Source organism: Drosophila albomicans, chromosome 3 (genome assembly GCF_009650485.2).
Source record: "Drosophila albomicans strain 15112-1751.03 chromosome 3, ASM965048v2, whole genome shotgun sequence".
Taxonomy (NCBI): Eukaryota; Metazoa; Arthropoda; class Insecta; order Diptera; family Drosophilidae; genus Drosophila; species Drosophila albomicans.
Genome location: NC_047629.2, coordinates 22,960,889 through 22,985,701, shown reverse-complemented (window position 1 = coordinate 22,985,701; position 24,813 = coordinate 22,960,889). Strand labels below are relative to the sequence as shown.

Below are 24,813 nucleotides of genomic sequence, written 5' to 3'. Positions count from 1 at the left end.
CCACAAAAAGAAAACAATGCAAGTTGCTCCAAGCTTGTTTCTTCTACTAGTTGCTAGTATCGTGTTATTGTTTAATGGGAAATACATATCTCGTATGTGATAATATTTAACATAGATAAATTTTTTTGTATGTGTTTTTCTTTTTGGAAAGCTTGCTTTCATTTACCCGCATTTAATTAACTGACAAAAAAATAATTAAACATTAAATTACAAATACGTTCGATTTGTAATTTTACATAGCTCGATTTTGTTTGATTTTTCATTTTGTGTTGATTTGTTTAACATAATTTCAGTTTTGGTGATAAGTTCTTGTAACAATTTCGAATTGTTTTTTATAACAAATAGTATTTGACTGTGCAGTTAACATTGATGAGAGGAACTCACGGTGATGCTTAGAGAACGTCATGGAAGTTAAAAAGTAATTAACAAAACAGAGAACAGTTTTTTAAACTAATCGTAATAATCATATAATAAATAAACTTAAGCGTTAACACTTGAAACATTTTTGTGTTTCTTTTCGTTTTTCATAAAACTTAAACAACAAATGGAAAACGTATGTGAATAGTTTTTGTGTGTGTTTTTTTTTTCAATCACATTTGAAAATTTCAATTCAGTGGATTTTTGGATTCTTCTATTTGCGCTTTTTGTGCATTTATAATCGATCCCTTGGATCGATCGTTTCGTTTTAATATACATGTTTTTCATTTAGTATACATACGTTTTAAATTCAACATTTATTCGATTAATTAATGTGTGCGCCCTTTCGTAATATATTGAATAATCGTAATCATAATAATAATAATACATGCACATAATACATAATTCTCATCATTTCACACTTCTTATTTACTTGGCTTGTGTTTCGATTTGTTTCGTTTCGTTTCTTTTCAGTTTTGTTTATTGGACAGTTTTTTGCGACTTAAAGCTCGTTCTATCTCTGTTTTTAACTTGACCATTTCGTTATAATAATATAGCCTGATCTATGACTTGTTGGCTTTGCTAGGATTCAGTTTTGTTTTTTTTTTTTTTTTTGTATCGCTTCGTATTGTTTCCGATTCAACATTATTGTTTTTTAGACCCTTCGTCACATTTGGGAAAGTGAAAAGGGTTTATTAGCGTATATATATATAGATATATATATTTATGTCGTTTCAACATTCCTTTAATTTAAATGCATATATCATTTTCTTTTCTTTTTTTGGTTTGCTTGCCAATTTGTCTGTTAGGAATCAACATTCTTATGATTAACTCTTTACATATGTTATGTGCATTTCTAATATGTATCATTTGGATTGGTGCTTAAATATATTGATATATATATATATATGAATATTTCTATATATATATTATCTCATCTCTTGTCATTGTCTCATTATCATCTGTCTTATCCTTCCACTCAACAATACAAATACAAGTGGCATAGTTAACAAACAAAATGTAAAAACAAAATATATATAAACAAAAAACAAAACTATCGAACGTCTTGACAAATGTCGATTAGTTAGTTGGCCATTTAATTTCGGCCATAACAATTACATACATAAATTCTTTTTGCGTTTTTTTTTTTCTTTTCGTTTGTCGAAAAATAATGATTAGACTTGGTAGTACATTTATATGATGATTGTTTTTGCTATATAAACGAGTATATAGCTAAATAAATATATAGTTTAACGCATTGATTATTATTGCACTTGTTTTTCTTTGTGTTGCACTTTCGAACCGAAGAGTTTTCGAATCTTTTTGTTTTTTCTGTGAGAGCTTTGTTCGTCTCGTTTGCATTTGCTGTCTTTTAGTTCAAGTTACGTCTACGCCTAAAGACCAAAGCGAATATGGAGCGAATGCGCCACCATCGACTGCGATGACGTGTGTGAATCTTTTCCGAATTGTTATCCGTGCCCAGCGCTTTCTGCATCTCCTTTCGCCGTATCTCGCGCACTAGCGTATAGAACGCTTCATCGATGTAGTGACGCAGTGCCGCTGAGGTTTCGAAGAACGGACAACCAAATTGATTGGCTAAATTTTTGCCCTCTTCGGTTGTGACACGACGCTGAGATTCCAGATCCACTTTGTTAGCAATCAGGACGAGCGGTATATCCTCGGAGAGGCGAACACGTGTGATCAGTTTGCGATATTCGGATGCCTCTTGAAAGCTATGACGATCCGTTACCGAATAGCAAATGATGAAACCTTCGCCACAGCGCATGTATTGGTCCCGCATGGCCGTGAACTCAACCTGGCCAGCAGTGTCGAGTATGTCCAGCAGTGCGGCCTCATTGTCGATTACCGCCTGTTGCTGATACGAGTCCTCTGTGCGTGCGAACGAACGGGCATGATGTACAACACAGACAGAAAAGGAGGCAACGTAACGAAAAGTTCAGGGATGTAATCGAAGGTTATCGACAAATTTGAAACTCACCGATTGTGGGGTCATGGTAGTCCAAGAAACTGTGACTGACGAACTGCAGGGTAACAGCTGTTGTATGTGTGCGTGTGTGCGCGTGTGTGTGTTTTGGTTTGTGTACACGCAAAGTTAGCCGAGCGAACGCACGAAGCATATACCGGAGACGACAGACGACGACGACAACATGAGGGGGTGGCATGGGTTGGTTGGCCGTAAAACAAAGCGTAAAAGAAATTGAGATAATTTATTGATTTTTCGCAGTCCCCAATCAAAATGCGCAGTGATAAAAAGAAACAGAAACTTTCGTTAATCTGATTTTTGTTGCATTACTTACCCGATTTGCCGACACCGCCATCCCCAAGTATGACAATCTTATACACTCTGAGGCCACCACGCATATTCTGTGGCGCCGTTGGTGGTTTATTTAATAATCCCGTATTATTGCCATTTTCTTTGCGCTCATTCGGCATCTGCATCGAGTCCGTATCGGCGGCACTTGTGCAACTTTTCAATTTGGTTGATTTACGCAGAGCGGCGCAGCCAATCGACATGTCACCGGCCATTGCTGCTGACTAAGGATGCGCCCTAAAAGGCGTGGCTAATTGATCTGCCGCTCTGCCGTCGCCGCTGTCTCTGTTTCTGCCCACCGCCGCCGACGATTTGTCTGGGTCGTCTTCGCGACCAAAACACTGTGTGGCCCAGGCCCAAAACTGTTGAAATTGTTAAACTGATGCTGTTGGTCACATTTTGCAATTTGCTGCCACTTACCACAATGTTGCACTTGGCCCGGATCCTTCAACGGGGTTTGTGTTGACTTTAATTCCAATCGTATCTATACATAATTTGTGCTGGGTTGTTTTTCCCTCGTTCCGTTCTTGTTGCTGTTGTTGTTGTAATTTTTATGGTAGTAAACTCAAATCAGTGTGGCCGGCGTCGTTCACTTGCGAAGCACAAAATACCAAAATGTAACTAAGGTCAGTGCTGACATGAATCGGTTCCTGTTAAATTTAACAACGGCAGTTTAAATTTAAAATGAAATATTTTTTAATAACTTATTATTATTATTATAATTTAATAATGTATTTAACAATTCGAATGTAAATATGCCTTTTGTCTATAACTGAATACAACAAAAATAAGCATGAAAGCATACCTTAAATTCAACAAGACCTTTATTTTATCTTAACAGAGCTATGTTAAACATTGTTTGTGTTTTCACTGATTCGCCTCCAACGCATCCGCCATCTTAAGGAAATCCAAAAATAAATGTCTAATAAATGGTCGCTTTAGATTGTCATAAAATCATTCCAATACATCCGTGTAAATAATGAATTTTTAAAAGCAACAATTTAGGCTGCTGCCGTGTGTTTGTACCAAAAGTATATTTCCCGCTATTTTAAGTTAAGCGAAACATTAAAGCTCTTCCATTAACAGATGTGGGCGGCAAGTGTTGGCAGCTCTGTAGTTTTCCCGTCAAATCAAGTTTTTGAGGAGCAATTGGGGATTTTGTTTTAAATGGCTCAAATAAATCTTTAAAATACGGAAGTTTTAACTTTATTTGTAGCAATTTTAAATAAAATTGTTGTTTTCCTTATTATTAAACAATAGTATATGAAAATGACCATTTTTTAGCTTTTGTTCATCTTAAAGCTGGCAGCACTGACCATGATACAATTATACCATGATACAATTATACAAGGTAGTCTCGTCGGAAAAAGCTGTCCGACTTTAAACAAAACAATGAGTGCGAGTGAAAGAGTCTCAGCACAGCAGTGTGAGCGAGATGACAATGAAATGCGCATTAACCCTTTGACGATGCAATTAACATTTACATATTTTGAAGCTGATATTAATGTCTCTTTAACATATTTTTAAAATGTAAATTGTTTACGAACAATATTAATAATATATATGAGAATTCTCTAATTCTCTAAATGTTTTAATTCTATCCGTGTCTACGGCATACATTGCAAAATGTCATTTTGCGCAAGGGTTAATTGCAGAAAAAAATTCGTCCGCAGACAACCTCTTGCGTCGAAAAACGAATGCGTACTGACGAAAGCTTTTTCCGACGGGACTACCTTGTATAATTGCATGATACAATTATACAAGGTAGTCTCGTCGGAAAAAGCTTTCGTCAGTACGCATTCGTTTTTCGACGCAAGAGGTTGTCTGCGGACGAATTTGTTTCTGCAATTAACCCTTGCGCAAAATGACATTTTGCAATGTATGCCGTAGACACGGATAGAATTAAAACATTTAGAGAATTAGAGAATTCTCATATATATTATTAATATTGTTCGTAAACAATTTACATTTTAAAAATATGTTAAAGAGACATTAATATCAGCTTCAAAATATGTAAATATTAATTGCATCGTCAAAGGGTTAATGCGCATTTCATTGTCGTCTCGCTCACACTGCTGTGCTGAGACTCTTTCACTCGCACTCATTGTTTTGTTTAAAGTCGGACAGCTTTTTCCGACGAGACTACCTTGTATAATTGTATCATGGCACTGACAGCATCGTCGCCTGTTGCTCGCTCGGTTCTGTTCGGATTCAGTTTTAGTTGCGTACGGTGATCGCGGTTGAACTGTTCGCGGTCGGTTTCAAGCATTTCGAAAAGCCGAAACAAAAAATTGGAAAAGAAACATACAGTGGTTTTTTAAATTCATACTTGTACAGCAAAGACATTGGCACTAAGATAAAAGTAGCATAATGTCGGGCGATGTGCAGCCGCGAAAGCGCAAGGATAAGCGCAAAAAACGTGGTAAGTGAGACAACTTATTCGATCTGCAGGATCTTCAAACACTACAAAAAGAGAATACAAAAACACACACTCGTAGCTAGAAAAAAAAACGTTTCTGTCTGTTTCTTTTATTAGCATAAATAATATTGTCGAGCGCCTTTAAAAATAACTTTGCCCTATTATATAAAATTATACATTGCTCTTTGCTGTTTTGTCGCTATGCGTGTGCCGCCGCTGAGAAAAAGTATACCTAAATACACTATATACTACAGACATACATACATACCTACACATATTTTTCATTTTATGATTTCTATACGTTGTCATGCTACTGGGACACGCGCTACAATAAAATCTATTGAAATATTTTCAATGGGCTAAAGAAGTTTTTGCGGTGCTCGCTCATATGTTTCAATATTATCTTATAGTATCTCCGAAATATCAGCTCGTGTTTATTTAAAGACCTGTGCGATAAAGATGAAACGTTTATTTATCTGCTTTATCTGCCGTTGCAACGTAAACAAATACCGGTAGATTTTTAGCTCCTTTCTTTCTCTTTCTCTCTCTGTCTGAGAGAGATCATCACGCTCTTTGCAATTGTTGCCTTCTTGATGACAGCAGTCTATGCTAGTTTAGCTTCATGAAAAATTTGCAAAGCAAATCGAGTTGCAAGTTGACAAGTTGAATTTATGAATTTATTATCATTGCATTCAATGATCAAAATAATGTACACAAAGTCAAGACACTTCCGTGACCAGACATTCATTACACCCACCAGAGTTTGGACACCGCAAACACACACATACACACATGCTTATGCACACACAGATACTCACACGCACAATAGTAGTGCATACATACATGCATACATACAAAAATACTATGCACAGATTTTTCGTTTCTTTTATTTTTATTTATTCTTTCGGGTTTCTTTTCTGTCTTTTTTTTGTTTTTGGCCATCTGCCCAAGCGCATGACTCTGCGCGTTCTTTGTTTTGCATCAACACCAACAACTTATGCATACACACACACATACATATGTACACACACACAAGCACACACCTACATCTGTTATCTCTCTCTTGTACATTCACTCTTCAATATCAGCTGCTGTGTTTGATAACGAGTGTAACTAACTTTCTGTGTAGATGATCGCAAATCCGAGGGGGACATAAGCGTCTTGCGGCAGTCAAGCTTCCAAGGTAGCAACTTATAGTATTTGTTGTCATCCCCCCTCACTTTACCTCCCGATAAAAATATGCATTTGATGCAATTATTCAATTTAGTAAATTACTAAATGCAGTTTGCTTGTATTAACCGCTTGCTATCTGAGTTTGTTTTTAATTTATCGTTAACTAAGCTGTTGTCACAAATACCTTTGCAGAGAGTAACACAATTTTGTAAGGCAGTGTATACCATAACGTTTTCAAAATAAAAGTAAATCCGTCTGTCCGTCTGGACGTGACTTTCTTCGTTAATAACTTTGCCAGTTATAAAGCTAATTTCATGAAAGTAATGTAATTTATTATTAAGAGTACTTTTTATCTGGAAATTAGCCTTATCGGACTGCTATAACATTGTTAATTTGTTACTCTGCGAGGGTATTTAAACTGCGGCTTATCTAGTTACAAATTTCTCTGTTCGTGTATTAATAAGCATTTTTATATACGCTCTCAGAAGACGACGATACAGCTTCTCATGGAGTTCACATCACAAAGATGGGAAACGATGATGTACACCTGCACGTGCAACATTCACACGGCACTGGAGGTCATTGGTGTGCCAAGATCATATTCTTCTCGTTGATGGCTGTGCTGCTGGGACTCGTGGGCTTGATTATATTGGAGAATCGGGGCTTAGAGGATGGTAAGTAAAGTGAATTGAAATCAGATAACCTATAATGCTCATACATGTTCGATTACAGTGGACACGCCGTTATCGGAATCTCGCTACTCTAACTACTTCGATGGCTGGGTGGAGGAGCATCGTCAGGATGAACACGATGCACATGGTTCACCTGAAGCGGCCTTAGATGATCATGATGATGAACATGACGATGATCATGACGATGAACACGACGAGGAATATGAAGCGCATTCTGTTGAAGAGGAGGCTGAAGAAGAACACGAAGCCGATGATGAAGAAGAGGAGGAAGAAGAGGAGGATAACAATGCTGCTGAAAACGTAACTGCTGAGGAGGAAGAGCAGGAAGAAGAAGAGGTGAGAATTGAAACCAATTAAACAAGAATCGTATTTAAAGCTTATATTTTAGGATGAAGAAGAGCCTGAGGAATCCTTGGAACCAGCGCCATCTGCAGCCGATGATGAGGAGCAGGATGAAGATGAGGATGAAGATGAAGATAATGCCGATGACGAGATTGAGGAGTCAATTGAGCCTCCCGTCTCGCAATCTAAAGCTCAAAGCGCTTGGGAAACAGCTGAGGAAGATGATGAAGTAGATGGCGCAGACGAAGAGGATGCCGATGAAGAGGATGAGGAAGAGCCAGCTATTTCGCAATCTCAGCCACAAACCACAGCTGAAGTGGATGATGATGATGACAATGATAATGACGATGATGATTTTGAGGAGGAAGCCGATGAAGAGGACAACGAGGAGCCGGAAGAATCTCTTGAACCTGCAGCTCAAAGCGCTGTCGATGAGGCCGACGATGATGATGACTTTGAGCAGGTTAGTTCACAGAACAAAAGTTAAAATGCTTTACTAAAGAGTGCTCGACTACGATACCCTGGCAGTGGACATACAATTGAAAGTAGTAAGCTTATTCCAAATGTCCGTACAGTATATATGTATAGATTGATTACCAAACTAGATATTATTACATTGTTCTCAAGGCTTTGCATTTTTATCAGCGCAATGATTAGCTCCAATAGTCTGTTAGATTTTCACACTTATAGTATACATGAGGACACACGAGTACAGACAAATAAAGAAGAATATATATAATTTATAGAGTCGAAGATGCTTTCTTCTGCCTATCAGATTTTCAACTAATAAAAGTTAAATTTCTTAGGACGACAACGATGAGGATGATTTCGAATCTCTTGATCAGGATGTGGACGACGAGGCTGAGCAACGTCAAGCAGCTGCCAATGCCAAAGCTAAGCAAGACAATGAGCCAGAGCAAGAGCCAGAAGAAGAGGCAGCTACCACATCATCTTGGCTGGGTTCCCGTAAGTATCCTTAAGATTTAATCAGATGCCACAGAACGGTTAAAAGAATCAGGTTATTTCAAGCTCCAAAAAAATATTTATATATATTACAATTTTAAAAGTTGGAAAAAAAGAATTGTACAAGAAAGTGCAAAAAAAGTGAAAGGAATATTTAAAAATTATAGTAAAGTTTATGTTACGTTTCGTTGACTAAAATGAAAACTCAAATTTTCCAGTTGCCGTTAAATTTGGCGTTGGCATTGCACTTGCCCTTGTCTCACGCCTTGTATTGATAAGGAATAATCCGAATACAAGTGAGTTTTCAATGCTACTCAGCCAAATTCTAACCAAAATCAATAATGCTCTCTGCTTACCTAAGAACTTGTAATGTTCTAAATAACACGCCTCAATAAAAAAAGCATCTAAAAAATATCTAAAAACAAAAACGTACTCGATGTAAAGTGAATTTCCGTTAAATGTCAATCAACTAACTTTCAAAATTAACCCAATCCTCACATTATCGATAAACGCTTATCGATTTTTGTGCTTTTCTATTCGATTCGGAGATTTGAACCAAAATTTTGCACTTTCTTTTTAATTTGAATTGATGTCACAGTTTAAGTCTAATATATAATATAATTGTTGTTTTACTTCTCACTTTATTATTATTATGATTATTATTATTACTATTATTGTAGTCACAGCTTTGTTAAAACGTTTGCGCCAATATCTATGTATGTCAATTTGTCGTATGGCTTCTTGTTCTTGTTGCCTGCCAAGTGTATTTGCTTACTAATCTCTGTCACCAACCAAACATAGACGAGGAACAGCCGCCCACACCGGAGGCCAACATGAGACGACGACTGACCATAGCGACCGCTGAGGATAATATACCCGATGATGTCGAGGAGCTGCCCCCGCTAGATGACGGTTGACAAACTATTCTATTCTATAACTATGCTGAACTTCGGATTAGTTCGAAGTTAATTCCAAATAATTTCAAGTTCAACTTGCAAATATTTGGAATGTCTTCTAATTTCAGTTTAATGCTTAATTAATTGTGAATAACTTATTTCCCAAAAAAAAGAGGAATATTCCGAGGAGGAGATTGAAATCGAGGAGGAAATCGAGGTGGAGATCAGCGATGTGGATGAGAGCGATGATAATTTGGCCATCAATGCAGGCTATGTGCCAGAGACATTCGAGCAATTGAGTGCCATGTACCGATCAAAAGCAGAACCAAAGGTTGAAGCCAAAATTGCTCCCCAACCTGTCACAAGGATTGCACCTAAACCTGAACCTAAGCCTGAACCTGAACCTGAACCTGAGCCGGAACCGGAACTAGTACCAGCACACGAAGACGAACCTGAGACGGATCATGATATACATGGACCTACGGATATTTATGTGGAGTACGAGGATGGCGATATTGAGGATTACGAGCACGACGATAGCGATGAGGAGGAAATCACCGATGAGGAAGAGGACGAGATATCGGATGTGGATGATGCTGAGCTGATGAGTCGACTGGAGGCGAAATATGGCCGTTTGCCGGCCAAGGAATACGAAAGCGATCCAGACTCGGATGATCCGTCCTGGACACGTAATTACTAAATGTACAATTTACACAACCACAACGACATCTCGAACTGATACAAAAATCCCATCATCAATCATAACTCTCTCTCGTATTATAATTCTATTCTAAATGTATATCCGATATCATGGCATACGTTACACCTACTCTAAGAAAAATTACGTTAATCTGCATAGTAAGTCATAGTTGTAGTTAAAGTAATCAATATGCTAATCTTTACTTATAAGCTGGAGCCTTTTAACCGTTCAAACTGGGTGTCTTTAAACTGTAATCTTCTATAAGTGACACCTTATAAACACTTATAATACTTTTCCCCTTATTAGAAATAAAACCCAAGCAACCAAAGGCAGAAGAAAAATCCGGTGGTGATGATCTGTTCGAGCAAGAACTGCGCAAGGCAAATGCCGAAATGATCAATGAGGTGAGTTCTGGTTTTTCTTTGATTCAAACACATTTATCTTCTATAATATGTAATTTCTTTCCTAAACTTTAAGCTCAACAATCACTAGAAAAAAAAAACATAAAAAGTCAACTTCCTTCATAGCTTTAATTAATGTTTGCTTAATAAGTTCATGTGCTTAGTTCTTAAGTAATTATTAACAAATACCCTTCAGAGTTTTAATAACTTAATTAGCTGAAAAATTAGTTAATTTACTTACGTACTTATGAATTGGCAGATTTTGAAGTTATTCCTTTTTAAAAACATTCTTGCTAGTTGGTTTTGAGGTTTCTCAATTGCTGTTGCACGCAGCAAACAAGACACACCCACTTGTTGCTTGCAACATCTGAAACCGAATCGATTATTAACTTTGTTTTTATTTTATTTTCAATTTTTGAGAAATTCCTAGGATTCTTAATGTGTTTACTTTAAAAGTTACCCAAATTGGGCTTACTATTGAGTATCTTTCAATTTATTGCTCTAATCAAACTTGCTTGCGTCTTTTGCTAATCCTCGTTCTCTGTTTGCATGCTGCTCTAACCCGAATCATCACGCTCCCGATCTAACCATAGAATCCTGCCAAAGTTTTGGGCGCATTTAACAAGCTCACACACACATACGCACACGAGCCGTTGGCTCATTTGAAACGGGCGCAGGCGCTGGAGCAGCTGGCAGAGAAGCAGCATAGCAATCGATTGCTTCACGAGGCCATCGAATCCTACAAACGCTATCTGGCTTTCGACGATCTGATTGCCAATGAGCGAGAGTTTCGATCAGCCGGTGAACGTTGCATAGAGCACTTGAGATTTCTGGGTGAGTTGTCGACCATTTTAATATACATAAAATTACAGTTAAATGTCTATTAACCAGATAATTATGGTTTTAATAACATTTTTACACCAAAGTATTTTGTAATTTCATTACAAAATTATAATAAATGTTCATACAACAGGCTGTTGTTATTATGGAAATATAAACAAGTAAGAAAGCTACAGTCGAATGTACTCGACTGTGAGACACCCGCTACCCATTTTGAGTAAAATCAATATATTTTGCGGTATTATTCTCAAAATATACCAAATAAAGTGCAAAAATACTAAAAATATACCAGGAATTCAGGAATCGCAAATACCATTGTTGTTATTGTATATACCAAAATTCGTAGGTCTAGCTTTAAAATTACGCTTGTTATTCGATTTTTTTGATTTGCGGGGGCGGAAGGGGGCGTGGCAAAAATTTGAAACAAACTTGAGCTGCGTGCAAACATAACGAATGCTGTCGAAAAAAATTATAGCTCTATCTCTTATAGTCTCTGAGATCTAGGTGTTCATACGGACAGACGGACATGGCTATATCGTCTCGGCTGTTGACGCTGATGAAGAATATATATACTTTATAGGGTCGGAGATGCTTCCTTCTACCTGTTACATACATTTCCTGTCGGCACAAAGTTATAATACCCTTCTACCCTATGGGTAGTGGGTAGAAAAAGAGTTTTATATTAATTTAATAAGTTTTTCATTATTAATTATATTTTCATTAATTGCAGCATTTATTTTTGTTCTGTAAATTCAGTTTGTTCATTAATAAATATATTTATACCCGCTACCCATAGGGTAGAAGGGTATTATAACTTTGTGCCGGCAGGAAATGTATGTAACAGGTAGAAGGAGGCATCTCCGACCCTATAAAGTATATATATTCTTGATCAGCGTCAACAGCCGAGACGATATAGCCATGTCCGTCTGTCCGTCTGTCCGTCTGTGTGTCTGTCCGTCCGTCCGTATGAAACACTGGATCTCAGAGACTATAAGAGATAGAGCTATAATTTTTTTTCGACAGCATTTGTTATGTTTGCACGCAGATCAAGTTTGTTTCAAATTTTTGCCACGCCCACTTCCGCCCCCGCAAATCAAAAAAATCGAATAACAAGCGTAATTTTAAAGCTAGAGTTACGAATTTTGGTATATACAATAATTACTATAGTAGTTATGATTCCTGAAAATTTTGTTGCGATCAGAAGAAAATTGTGGAAGTTATTAAAGAAATACTTTTGTATGGGCAAAAACGCCTACTTACTATGGGTCTGAGTTGCTTTGGCCGACAATCTGGTACATTGTGCCGTCTATGGTATATTTTGAATGGTGTACTATATCGATATACCAAATATACCATTTGGTATATTTTTAGTATTTTTTTAGTATTTTCGGTATATTTTGAAAATGATACCGCAATATTTTGCCTTTATTAAAAATGGGTAGCGGGTATCTCACAGTCGAGCACACTCGACTGTAACTTTCTTACTTGTTTTTTCTTAAATTAAATTAAGTTTATTATAAGAAAATAGTTTGATTTCGTAAGTTCACAATTATTTATTGTATTCTATGATATATTTTAATTAGTTTCCATTGTGTTCACCAGGTTATCTGCAGCAGACGGTGGCCATCCATGAACTGCTCATCGAGCGCTATCCGGCGGAATCTGTGCTGCGAAATGAGCTCTCGCTCAGTTATTTGATGGCCAATAAGTGGGTGTGTTGAGTGGCAGATTTGCTCAGTTGAAAGTTATCTAACTCAGCTCTCTTTGCAGTTACGTTAAACTGCAGCAGGTGGCAGCTGAAACTTTGCAACGTTGGCCTAAAGATGCAGTTTCTCAGCTGCACTTTGGCTTAGCCATCAAGCAGCTCAGTGGCGACTATGCGCGAGCTTTGCCTTATTTGCAGTATGCTATCGACTCGCAGGAAGTTGGCACACAGGAGCCTTACTTCTATGTGGTCCTGGGCGAGACACTGCAGCGTCTGGGACGAAATAAGGATGCCTTGGAGCTGCATCAACGTGGTGCGGACAAACAATTCTTTGCCAGCGTCTATCAGCGTTCGCTGTACAACGAGCCAGGTCTGAGAGCTCAACCCTTTTGGCAGCCCGGTGAGACGGGTTATGCCTCGCAGTTGAAGCAACTGCAGCAGAGCTGGCGTGTCATCCGGCAGGAGGCGTTATCCTTGCTTAATGCACGCGGCAACTTTCAGCCAGAGGCGGAACAACTACGTCACACAGGCAACTGGCAGCAGTTTGAATTGTTTGCCCAGGGAAAGAGACAACACAGCAACTGTCAGCGCGCTCCTTTGACTTGTGCACTGCTCGACAAGCTGCCTGCATCCAGTGGCTGCCTGCGTGGCCAGGTCAAGTTCAGTGCCATGCAGGCGCAGACTCATGTCTGGCCACATTGCGGACCCACCAACTGCAGACTGCGCGCCCATCTTACGCTCGTGGCGCCGGAGCCACAGCTGACCAGCTTGCGCGTGGCCGAACAGCAGCGGTGAGTAGGAAAGGCAGAGTCAACTGCTTAGATAAAAATTGTATAATTAATTTTTAGCTATACAAACTTTTTTCTTGAGGATTAAGCTCAAGATGGTTTGGTTTTGAATGCTTTTAAAGATTATTTTACAAGCTTAATGTAAAATATAAATAGAATATTTAGTATATAGTTTAAAATACATAGTATAAAGTATATAGTTATGGTATATAATGTATATAATTATCTGTGGGATAGCATCGTTTCTATACCATACAAAAGAGTCTTTTATAGTTATCAAACATTTGCTTTTCAATATAAATCTCATATTTTCAACAATTTAGTAAATTTCACTTCGATTGAGTTTTTTAGTATTACATAAATAAGTCATTTTTCGCGGATAATTCAAATTGTGTTTATTAAAAATGATTTATATAATATTATATAACGAACCAATATTATTTTGTTGTTAAACACAATGGTCGCAATTCTAAAGAATTATTTTTTAACACTAAATTCAAAAGCAACCAACCAATATGTGTTTCTTTATAGTATTCAAATATACTACACACTATATATTTGTATACTATTAAACTTTGATTTATATACTCTTCCCTCTCATACATCAAGTAAAGAATATTGTTTTCTCCATCAACAGCACTTGGCGTGAGGGCGAACTCTTCATATTCGACGACAGCTTCGAGCACGAGGTCTGGCACAATGGAACACAGCTGCGTCTGGTGCTCATCCTGGACCTTTGGCATCCCGATCTGAGTGAAGTGCAACGTCGCAGCCTGTCCCCAATTTAAATCTAGATTTCATAGTTTCCAGTCCAGCCAATTCATAATGTTCTTTTTTGTCATTTTGTTAATTGATTCATATAGAACAAAGTCACAATAATTTATTTGTAACTCTCTTAACAGTTAAGTTGCGATATGAATGCGTGTTTAGTTTGTAATGGAAATGTTAATCTTAAGTCTATGATTATGATTAATGACTATTGTTGCTGGGTTGGCAGCCCCTCTTGCTGCTGTATTCAAACTATTTTGTAAATACAGTAATTTTTTCAATTTGGAGAATTTAACGAAGAGTCTTTAATACACTTTTTTTTTATTTTTAAAAATAATGAGAATTGATTTAGTAATGATAAATGGAATAAATTCAATTTTCTAAATATATTGACTATTTGAATTTCTGATTTATTTAATTTATGGAAATAATTATAAAAACTTTTTATAAAGAAAACTAGGACGTTATTAAGAGGTATTTAACAAGCGAATCATTCTGGGCTAAAGCACTTGTCAACAATTTAAAACAAAGCTTATTGCTCAATTAATTGAAGCTTTAGTTTTCTTAAAGTAAGCAAAACGGTTAATCGGACTAAACTACTATTAAAATATTAAATATAGTATTTTAAATGTTTGACATGCAAAGCAACTTTAGTATAAATAGCGAAGCTGCAATTGTTGAGAATCAATTGAAGTATTAATCATGTGGACATTTGTCTGTAGTGTTCTCTACTTGGCGCTTGTTGTACACGCGGAGTTGGATGTGTGCCTCGAGGAGTTGGGATGCTTGAAGGGCACCACGATGCCAGGATATAAAGGAGCTGCCTTTGAGGCCTTTTTGGGTATTCCCTTTGCACAGCCTCCCATCGGCGAAATGCGATTTAAGGTGCAGTCGATGAATTTTCTTCACTGCTTAACTGATTGCTGATTCCTTGTAGAATCCTGTGGCTGCCACTGCCTGGCAAGGAACTCTGGATGCCAGCAAAGCTCACAACAGTTGCCTGCAAAAATGTTACTTCATCTTGGGAAGACCCATCTTCGGTGAAGAGGATTGTCTTTACTTAAATGTCTATAGACCTGTTGTTCCTGCCGATCATAATCCACTGCCTGTCATGTTTTACATACACTCGGGTGGCTTCTACTGTGGCTCCTCAGATCCGCTTTCAGTTGGCCCCGAGTATCTTATGGATACGCAGCAAGTTATTCTGGTGACCATCAACTATCGTCTGGGTGCATTCGGTATGGAGGGAAGAAGCAGTCTATATTCTTTTTAGCGTTATAATGAGGTTGGTTTTGTAGGCTTTCTAGGCACAGGCGATAGTCACATGTCTGGCAACTTTGGCCTCAAGGACCAGCGCTTGGCTTTGCAGTGGGTGCAACAGAATATTGCCTCCTTTGGCGGCGATCCGCAGCTGGTCACCATCTTTGGCCATAGCGCCGGCGGCATATCAGCCCACTATCACATGCTTAGCCCTAATTCAAAAGGTAAGGGATCAATATATTGTTCACTTTTGATTGTAATTTATTGTCTTCTTACATTCAATATGTTATTTAAGTTTTCTTCATTACATATACATTCCAAAACGTGTACTGACTTCAATTTTGTTATTTTTTTTATCTCTTTTGCCCTTTCTATATATTTATATATATTTCTTTAAGTGGGAAACATATGTAATTCAAAAGTCTTACTCTAACAACACAGTTTTGCACGCTAACTTATTTCTCTACGACTTCTTCTAAATTTTATCTTCAATCTGCTAGCAATATTCTCAAATCTATCAAAAATTTCATTTCATGTTCTCTGCTTCTAATCTTTCTACTGCTTCTTCTAAACTTTCTATCACTTTTCCACATCGTCCGGCCAACAAAATCTCTTGGAACATTCTTTCTTGTTATGCACTCCACTTTATTGTTCTTGTATTCAAACATATCATATTTTTCTTCTACATTATTTCGGGAATTTCTTAATATTATTAATTTGAACTAATAGTTATACTTTCTCTCTTCCTAACTTCTCTTTTCCCTCCTTCCTCCCCTCACTTCCTTAACAGGTCTCTTTCATCGGGCCATGTCCTTGAGCGGCACCGCTTTAACGAACATAATGCATGTAAAGGATCCGATGAATAGTGTGCGTAAGCTAGCGAAGAGTGCAGGAGTTGCACTGGCTGGCAGTCTGGACTCCAAAGAACTGGTTGAATCACTGCGTGCCGTTGATGCCATGGACTTGCTGCTAGCTGGCGATGCCATGAAGGTTTGGGACAATGTGCCGCTCATTGACTATGGAATTGTTATCGAACAGGATGCAACACCCGAATCCTTCTTTAACGAACCTTTGTCAGTGTCTCACCTCGCTGGCCGCATACACGAAGTGCCCTGGCTACTGGGCAGCTCATCTCGTGCCGGTGAAGGATCCATGTTTCTGTTGAACATGCTCACCACTCCAGAACTGCTGAAAGTGTTCAATTCGAGGTTCCTCGAGTTGATGAGCGTAGCTCTTTATTTACCAGATGAAACAACTGAGGAAACTTTGTTAGCTCTGCTCAAGCTATACGATGTGGAGAAGTTGGAACTCAATGAACAAACGATGATTCCACTCTCGAATTTGTATGGTGACTTTACCTTTCTGTATCCACTCTATGCGGCTGCTGAGAGCTATGTAAAATACGCCAAGGAACCGCTTTCCATCTATCGCTTCGAGTTTCATAGCTTAAGTAATATTTCCTTCTCTCGCGCCTACAGCACGGAAATTATTCCCCGCGAGCTTGGACCAGTGCACATGGATGATGCTTTGCATACGATACGCATGCCAGGTTTATTGCCCAACTATCCCGAAGATTCCGCTGACGAGTTGGCCATTAATCGACTGACAATGCTGCTGGTAGAGTTCGCTAAAACTGGGTACGTTATAAGAGTTAAACTAAACAATCGACCTTACAATATATTTAAAATATTCTAGGGTATTTTACAATGCCACTGATTTGCCGCCCTGCAAAGCTGAGGACTTTACAGCAGATAAAATTTGCAACTATTTGCGTTTTGGCGACCAGAATGGAGTTTATCGAGAATCAATCGAGAGTTCAATGGATCTTCGTGGACTTTCGCTCTGGAAGCAACTTTATTTATAGGCGAGCAACTCTTAAAAGTCTAGCAAAAATAGTGTGAATTTCATTTGGCTGAACATTTAGAGTTCGCAGTAGGCGTATACTCTGCAACAATGATCATGCTAGAGGAATAAAGGAATACGTTATTACGTATACGTAATAAATCATATTATTTTCAAAATGTATGTATTCATTTATAATAGTTGGTATTTACTTTAGATTTTTTCTATCAAGATTTATGTTGTTGTTTTTGTCTAAATACAGTTTATAAGAAAATTACGTATACGCCTATAACAAGTATACGACTATTCTTAAAGTGATTCCATTAGTTTCAATTAAATACTTATTTTTCTTATCGAACAAACTTCTTTTCCAATATTTATAAGCAAATTTCAATAAATGCGCATATATAAATAATAATTATTACATAAGAATGTTTGTAGGCATTCCGATTAAATAATAAATTCAACTATAGCTGTTTGCCAATTAAGTTATCTACCGTAAGGTGTTAGCTCATAAATATTCCGTTAATTGGTATTCGATTATCCAATAAAGATTACCCAGTTAGAAGTGAAATAATCGATGTATATATAAATAAATTAATTGCAGTATCAAGTCATTGCAATGAATTAAAGATTAAATGAAAACTGGTAAATATAGAATTGATAAAGAGGGAAATTATGTAAATTCCTTACAATGTATTATTAAACTATAACTATATATAAAATAAATGTATATACAAAAGAAATACATTTAAAGTGAAAAAAAAATTACCAAAACACTTTTTTATTTGGAATAATTTCTTAATAAACTCTTTAATTACAGCTAACAATAAATTTGGAAATATTTTTTTATTTTAAAATACTTAAAAAATTAAAAAATATGTACGAACAACAAAAAAAAACACACAAAAGATTCCAAAAATGGAAATGAAAAAGTGCTAATCCAGAGCTATAAGAATAACCTTTACTTTTTTAATTATTTCAGTTTATGCTTTTTTCACTGAAAATAGTTTCTCAAACGATATTTTTCGCTAGAGAATTATCCATACATAAGTTGAAGGTATATGTATATAATTATAAGTATAGTATTATCGTCGCTAACTACTTTCGAATCAAGTGAAATGTACAACAAAGAATGAAAGCATTTTTTATCTGTTGCACAGTTACTAAAATAAATACGCAGCCATACATAGTAAGGCATTACTTGACCAGTTTATAATAACCAGATAATACACGTGCCTTCCTCCCACTCTCCCCCCATTCGCCCTCGCTCAGATTCTTCACTGGTGAATAAATTGATATGTGAAGCTGCCGCAGCGATTGTTCCGTTGCTGCGTTGACCTATTTTGCACTCGAATTTGCTCGCACTTCCAGACGAAGGTCAACTTGCATTTCCATATGGAAAGTAAGCTGTAATAATGTAATGCAATGTAAGTTGTAATATATATATGTATATGTAAGCACACTGCTGATCATTCAAGTGGAGCAACTGCAGAGAGAAGTACAAATTTATTATTAGGTTATTGCACTTTTGATTTGATCAAAATACAAACATCAATATACAAATATATATGTTATCTTTTTATTCAACTCAACAATAAAGTAATTATTAGAAATTGTATGACAGAAATTATACATGACAAGAAAAAAGCAACCTATAGGTGTGTTTTTTATGGTATATAAAGTATATCTATAAATTTAACAATCATTTGCAAAACATTGATAAGTGTTTATTCAAATAGAAACAATTGAAATATCATTAGTTTTAATATATTCTTAAAAATCACAGAGAATATTTTAAGTATTTTAACATTCATTAAATAAATAAATTATGTATAGATATTATAATACAAAATTTAAAAATATTATGGGACCTTTGTTAATATCTTTATGAAGATGTCTTCTGAAAAAATATATATTTTTCTGAACAGATTTTATTATATATTATAAAATAAAGATTTCAAAAAATTTAGATATTCTAAAGCGAAATAAAAAATACCATCATACTTTTAGTAAAATGGAAAAACTGGCTTAATTGCTGATGATGATTTTTACTTGAGATATTTATACTATGATTTTTTTAATACATAATAAATTTGCTACGAAATGTTATTGAAAATATTAAATATTAACTATATTCTTATAATTCTTATAATAATATATGTAATTGCATATAAAGTATTTTTTTGAAAAAAGCCTTTCGAATATATTTTAATGCTCGTTGTTGTAGGAATACTTTCAGTATGAAAGTAAACTTTATTGAAGTTTCTATAATGATATGTATAGTAAGTGAAAAGGCCTGCCCGTAATTCCGCCTCTTATTCCCCCGCAACCAATCAGTTCTTATCTGAGAAGCGAAAGCAGATCACAAAAGAAACAAACACAAGCAAACAAGCACAAACACGGCCTGGGAAGCGAGCAGGAAACAGCGACAGAAATGGGAACGAGAATATATAAATTTAACATTATATAAGTGTAGATATATATGGAGTTTTCTGTTGTCAGTTTTGTGTGTGTGTTGTGAGTGTTTGGTGGGGAACAGGATAAAAGCAAAGGCATGCGACAGATAGTTCTGTAGTCGGTCGAACGAAATCGAAACGATCACATAGCGTATACGCCGTGTGGGCCGTGTGTTTGAATAAATTGCAAAACGAGTGCAAACCTTTGAGCACAATTAACTGTAGATCAACACATTTCCAAGCGTTGCTCCAAAGCGTGACAACAACAACAAAAAGAATAACAACCAGAGCAACAGCAAAGTTTTTCTTCTTATTTATTTATAAGTATTTGTGTTGTGTTTGTTTTTTCATTGAATAAAAGCAAACGCTTTGGTTACAAACCTGTCAGATACATTTCGTGCGCTGTCGTGTCAGGGGCTCACCCTCCAGTTAGACAAGTGAATTAAACGTGGTTCAGCAATTAAACGAATCAAAGTGAGTAATCAAAACAAATTCAAGTCAATCGATATCCTTTTGATCGAACTATCAATGAGAGGGGGAAGCGGAGTTCAGCTTCAACTCCAATTTGATCATCGCGGCTTTTGTCGTGGGAATTTATTTGGTGTGGTTTCAAATTTCAAAATCAACAAAACGCCGTTGACATCATCGGTAAAAGAAGCTTTTTTGGGTGAATGAATATAAATAAATGAGTTATGCATAATTAATGGCGGCTGTTATTGACTTTGATTTCTTTTTCGGTAGACAAAGCCATCAGTCATGATTCATACGGGGAATGCTTTACTTTTGCCGCTGTCGCTGTCAATGCTAATGTCGTTGATGATGCTGCCAATGCTGCTGACGCTAGTCTCTGCCTCGAACCTGGCCTCCAACGAGAAGTCTTTGGTTGTCTGTGGCAGCAACTTGGGTTGCTTAATGGGCGTCCACATGCCTAGTTATCAGAGCAAACGCTTCGAGGCCTTCCTCGGCATTCCTTACGCTCTGCCGCCCATTGGAGAGCTGAGATTCAGTGTAAGTATTGAAATTACGTAGTTTAATCGATCTGTCTGCCAGTCTGTCCACTAGTTTAAGCCCTTAGATCTCGAAGAATATAAGAGCTAGAACTACTAAATTTCATGAGTCAAGAACTAATCAGAACTGCTAACAGTTAATTGGAGAATTAATAAAAGAAATTTAAATTTTAGTAACATAAAAGAAAATCACACTTTGCAAAGATAAAATTGAGGAACCAATTATAGAAATTACAATTCAATTATAATCGTCAAGATAATTAAAATAACCTGAAGTTAGTCTATGCATAAAGTTCGACCAACGTCAACAGTCAGGATTTTATGGTTTTGACAGTCTGTCTGTCCGTCTGACCGCTTGTTCATACTTAGAGATCTCGCAGACTATAACAGCTAGAGCTGACAAATATTTAAGCAATACTTGTGAGTCTTCTTATTCTTAGCGCATTAAAGTTCTATCGAAATTCTTTAACGAGCAGTTCCTAGAAATTAATATGTAGTCTGTATAAAAAAGTTAAATTCTTAGAAAGGTAATGCAGAAACCAAACCAAGACTTTTGAGATAAACAGATGATTTCAACGTTTGGCAAATTATGTTAAAGTTCAAAAATCATATCACTAACATTGTTGGAAATCATTATGACTAATTTCGGTAGGAACTATTAAAATAATTCGTCTCCTCATCGGTGATAATAAACTTAAGAAATTGTATTTAAAGTTGTGTATGCGTCGATATTCCAGTTAAACCATCCACTTACTTGTATCTATTTAATTGGTATATCTAGTTTAATTAGTTGTCATATTAAAATTCCAAATATTCCTCAGCTCAACTGTATTTTTCTTCTACTTATTTAGAATCCCAAAGTGATGCCCAAGCTGCAGGGCATTTACAATGCTACTTCGGCTAAAGCGGACTGCATACAAAAGAACTATCTGATGCCCACGCCGCTGATTTATGGAGAAGAGGATTGTCTTTATCTCAATGTCTACAGACCAGAGGTTGGTTTTCTATCTTTATCAATTCTTCAAACTCCTCAACTGTTGTCTGTTTATAGAATCGCCTGCAACAAAATTTGCCTGTGATGGTTTATATACATGGCGGCGGTTTCTTTAGCGGCTCCGCAGGTCCTGCCATCACAGGACCCGAGTACTTTATGGACAATGAAGAAGTGATTTTGGTCACAATGGCTTATCGGTTGGGTGCTTTAGGTAAGTCGGAGAAAAGTTGACTAATTAACAGCTGAAATGAGTGGTTTTCATCTTCCTTTCTCTTCAGGCTTTTTGTCCACGGAAGATGCAATTATACCAGGCAACTTTGGGCTCAAGGATCAGCAGCTGGCCCTGCGCTGGGTGCAGCGCAACATCAAAGCCTTTGGCGGCGATCCAAGACGCGTGACCATCTTCGGACAAAGTGCCGGCGGACTTTCCACTCACATGCACATGTTGAGCCCCAAGTCGAAAGGATTGTTCCAGCACGTCATCAGCATGAGCGGGACAGCAAATGTTCCCTTTGCCATAGTTGATAGCGCTCTGGAACAGGCGCGTCTTACAGCTGAGCTGTGTCAGGTAAAAGATGCCCAACAGCTGAGCACGGCCAAGTTGGCCAGAGCTTTGCGTGCCGTCGATGTCAACACGCTGTTGAATGCGGGCGATGGATTAAAATTCTGGGATGTAGATCACATGACCAACTATCGACCTGTAGTTGAACCCGGTCATCCGGACGCTTTTCTCAGCAGGCATCCCAAAGATTTGCTGGCCGAAGGCAGCTACGAGGCTGTGCCTTGGCTGCTGGGCACAGTGCCTCAAGAAGGTGCAGTGCGTGTGGTCAACATTATGGAGAATGTGACTTTGAGGGAGGATTTCAACTCTCGTTTCGATGAATTGCTGCAGGAACTGATGGAATTTCCACCCGATTTTAGCCAAGAGCAGCTTGAGAAGTCGATGCAGCTAATTCTAGAGGAATACTTTCAGAACAAGCACGAGGTCAATGAGAGCACAGTGCAGGGATTCCTAGATGTGAGTACTAGATAAGTGGGGAACATAATGTGGGATTGTTCATTTCTGTCTGACTGTCTGCCTGCTTTTATGAAGAACTATATCTCAAAGATCGATAGAGCTATAGTTGATATAGTTGTTATGAATAGTTTCGTAATACTATGACAGCTAAAACTTAATTTGAAATACGAAAATTGACAAATCGTATTCAAAAATACCTTTAGAATTAAATAGCACATTTTACCTTTCAATTGACACATATATAATCCAGTCACAGATGATAAAACATTCATTTATATACATATATATGATCTTATCCCATACTAAAAATTCTCTTGAACTAGAATAATTTATATTTTTCGATTTTAAATATAAAAATACTTGAATTTTTTATTTTTATCTAAAAATGCAATGGGATTCATTTTTATTACTTAATAATAATTTAAACAAACATATTTTAGAATATTTCCAACAATTTTAATTTTTAGTTTTACTCAAAATAAATTAGAGTTGTATTTTTAGTATACCCCGTTTTATTTGAGTTGCAGCCAATTTCCTATTGCAATTTTATTTCTCTTTTTTTATTTGCACAATTTTGTTTAATAAATTTTATTTATATGAATCAAAATTTTATTTCCACAACTTAATTTTTTATAATTTTACATTATATAATTTAATTTAATCCATAATACATTACAATACTTTATTTTATTATTATATTGTCTGCAGCTCATCTCAGATCGCGGCTTCAAGCAACCGCTGTACAATGCGGTCTCAGATTATGTGCGCAGCGTCAACGTTAGCGAGCATCCACTGTACATGTACAGCTTCAACTATCTGGGTCCCTATAGCTATGCTTCGATCTACACAAGTGCGAATGTGACAAAGAAATACGGCGTTGTGCACTGCGATGATCTGATTTATCTGTTTCGCAGTCCGATGCTCTTCCCCGACTTTGAACGCAACTCAACAGAAGCGAAAGTTGTGGCCTCATTTGTGGACTACTTTGTGCACTTTGCCAAGACGGGGTGAGTTGAGAACCAAGTATTATTAAATTATATATTTTATATATTCTTATTATCTTTCAGTAAACCAAGGAATGCAGAGACATTGGCGCCTTGCTCGGAGACAGTGCTAAAGTCACGACCCAATGGCATTTGTGATTATCAGAGCTTTGAGAATTCTGATGAAGGTTTTGAGGTGAATGTTTCCCAAGAGTTTCGCACCAGAAATGCCAAATTGTGGAGTCATATATTAGGCGAAACAAAGGATCCAAAAAATGCTTAATAAACGTACAAATTCACACGTGTTGCTTTAAGATTATTTATTATTCAATCGCTTTATTTCAGTCTAGACTCACTTGCGCCACAATCTTCGACTCATTTCCATAACAATTTCAATTAGCCGCGCGTGTGGCGCTTTTAACTGTGCCAGTTAAATTATAACAGTTTGGCGAGCTTACAAATCGCAACACGTGAACACCTTGGGAACTGCAATAAAACATATGTTGTCTACAATTGTAAAGCTGCTTCGTCTACTACATACTATATATAGTATATATAGTACTGACGACACATATTTGAATCGTTGTTTGAATCAGAGTTTTTTTTCCCTTTCAATCGTCATATATTAATGGTCTTGTGCTTGATTAACATTCATTAGCATTTGCTGCTACACATGCTCATACAGATATCTCTATTTATATATATAGTATATATATAGACCTGATACTTGATATCGCTGATATACCTAATACCTGATCTCAGAACAGCTGACGCTTTCTTTCTTGGCGCCTGCACGCGCTTCACTTTTTTTCTT

General features: G+C 36.8%; 3 protein-coding genes across 15 annotated transcripts; 2 read left to right on the top strand and 1 right to left on the bottom strand.

Moving 5' to 3' along the window:
- Positions 1 to 1,010: 1,010 nt before the first annotated feature.
- LOC117569514 (GTP-binding protein Rit2) lies at positions 1,011 to 3,322 on the bottom strand. The gene is made up of 4 exons (XM_034250705.2): positions 3,170 to 3,322; positions 2,736 to 3,111; positions 2,417 to 2,473; positions 1,011 to 2,307 (listed from the first exon to the last, which is right to left on the bottom strand). The coding sequence occupies exons 2-4, from the start codon at positions 2,962 to 2,964 to the stop codon at positions 1,790 to 1,792; spliced, it is 804 nt and encodes a 267-aa protein (XP_034106596.1). The 5' UTR covers positions 2,965 to 3,111; positions 3,170 to 3,322; the 3' UTR covers positions 1,011 to 1,789.
- A 1,636-nt stretch (positions 3,323 to 4,958) lies between these two features.
- Positions 4,959 to 14,825, top strand: LOC117567504 (aspartyl/asparaginyl beta-hydroxylase). 13 transcript variants are annotated; one of them, XM_052004315.1, is made up of 15 exons: positions 4,960 to 5,171; positions 6,298 to 6,351; positions 6,830 to 7,015; positions 7,074 to 7,369; positions 7,422 to 7,838; positions 8,182 to 8,341; positions 8,557 to 8,634; positions 9,019 to 9,054; positions 9,140 to 9,250; positions 9,408 to 9,923; positions 10,241 to 10,338; positions 10,929 to 11,169; positions 12,778 to 12,883; positions 12,946 to 13,671; positions 14,306 to 14,825. In XM_052004315.1, exons 1-15 carry the CDS (start codon positions 5,120 to 5,122, stop codon positions 14,454 to 14,456), a joined length of 3,228 nt encoding a protein of 1,075 aa, XP_051860275.1. In that variant the 5' UTR covers positions 4,960 to 5,119; the 3' UTR covers positions 14,457 to 14,825. The 13 variants fall into 13 exon arrangements, with proteins under 13 accessions (XP_051860278.1, XP_051860279.1, XP_034103434.1 ...); XM_052004314.1 differs by having other exon boundaries at positions 6,827 to 7,015; XM_052004318.1 differs by lacking the exon at positions 14,306 to 14,825 and having other exon boundaries at positions 4,959 to 5,171; positions 6,827 to 7,015; positions 12,778 to 12,887; positions 12,946 to 13,086.
- A 334-nt stretch (positions 14,826 to 15,159) lies between these two features.
- On the top strand, positions 15,160 to 24,298 carry LOC117566559 (uncharacterized). The gene is made up of 11 exons (XM_052003539.1): positions 15,160 to 15,321; positions 15,374 to 15,674; positions 15,735 to 15,920; positions 16,487 to 17,333; positions 17,392 to 17,548; positions 20,739 to 21,005; positions 21,856 to 21,999; positions 22,056 to 22,209; positions 22,277 to 23,016; positions 23,725 to 24,023; positions 24,084 to 24,298. Exons 1-11 carry the CDS (start codon positions 15,238 to 15,240, stop codon positions 24,280 to 24,282), a joined length of 3,378 nt encoding a protein of 1,125 aa, XP_051859499.1. The 5' UTR covers positions 15,160 to 15,237; the 3' UTR covers positions 24,283 to 24,298.
- Positions 24,299 to 24,813: the final 515 nt, after the last annotated feature.

Bases quoted from the DNA above. Each gene is read 5' to 3' on its own strand.
- LOC117569514 (XM_034250705.2), bottom strand. From the start codon at position 2,964: ATGGCCGGTGACATGTCGATTGGCTGCGCCGCTCTGCGTAAATCAACC. The intron at 2,474-2,735 runs GTAAGTAATGCA...CACATACAACAG, and splicing joins TGGCGGTGTCGGCAAATCGG to CTGTTACCCTGCAGTTCGTC. The intron at 2,308-2,416 runs GTGAGTTTCAAA...TCGCACGCACAG, and splicing joins CTACCATGACCCCACAATCG to AGGACTCGTATCAGCAACAG.
- LOC117567504 (XM_052004314.1), top strand. From the start codon at position 5,120: ATGTCGGGCGATGTGCAGCCGCGAAAGCGCAAGGATAAGCGCAAAAAA. The intron at 8,342-8,556 runs GTAAGTATCCTT...CAAATTTTCCAG, and splicing joins ATCATCTTGGCTGGGTTCCC to TTGCCGTTAAATTTGGCGTT. The intron at 9,924-10,240 runs GTAATTACTAAA...TCCCCTTATTAG, and splicing joins GGATGATCCGTCCTGGACAC to AAATAAAACCCAAGCAACCA.
- LOC117566559 (XM_052003539.1), top strand. From the start codon at position 15,238: ATGCCAGGATATAAAGGAGCTGCCTTTGAGGCCTTTTTGGGTATTCCC. The intron at 15,322-15,373 runs GTGCAGTCGATG...GATTCCTTGTAG, and splicing joins TCGGCGAAATGCGATTTAAG to AATCCTGTGGCTGCCACTGC. The intron at 24,024-24,083 runs GTGAGTTGAGAA...ATTATCTTTCAG, and splicing joins GTGCACTTTGCCAAGACGGG to TAAACCAAGGAATGCAGAGA.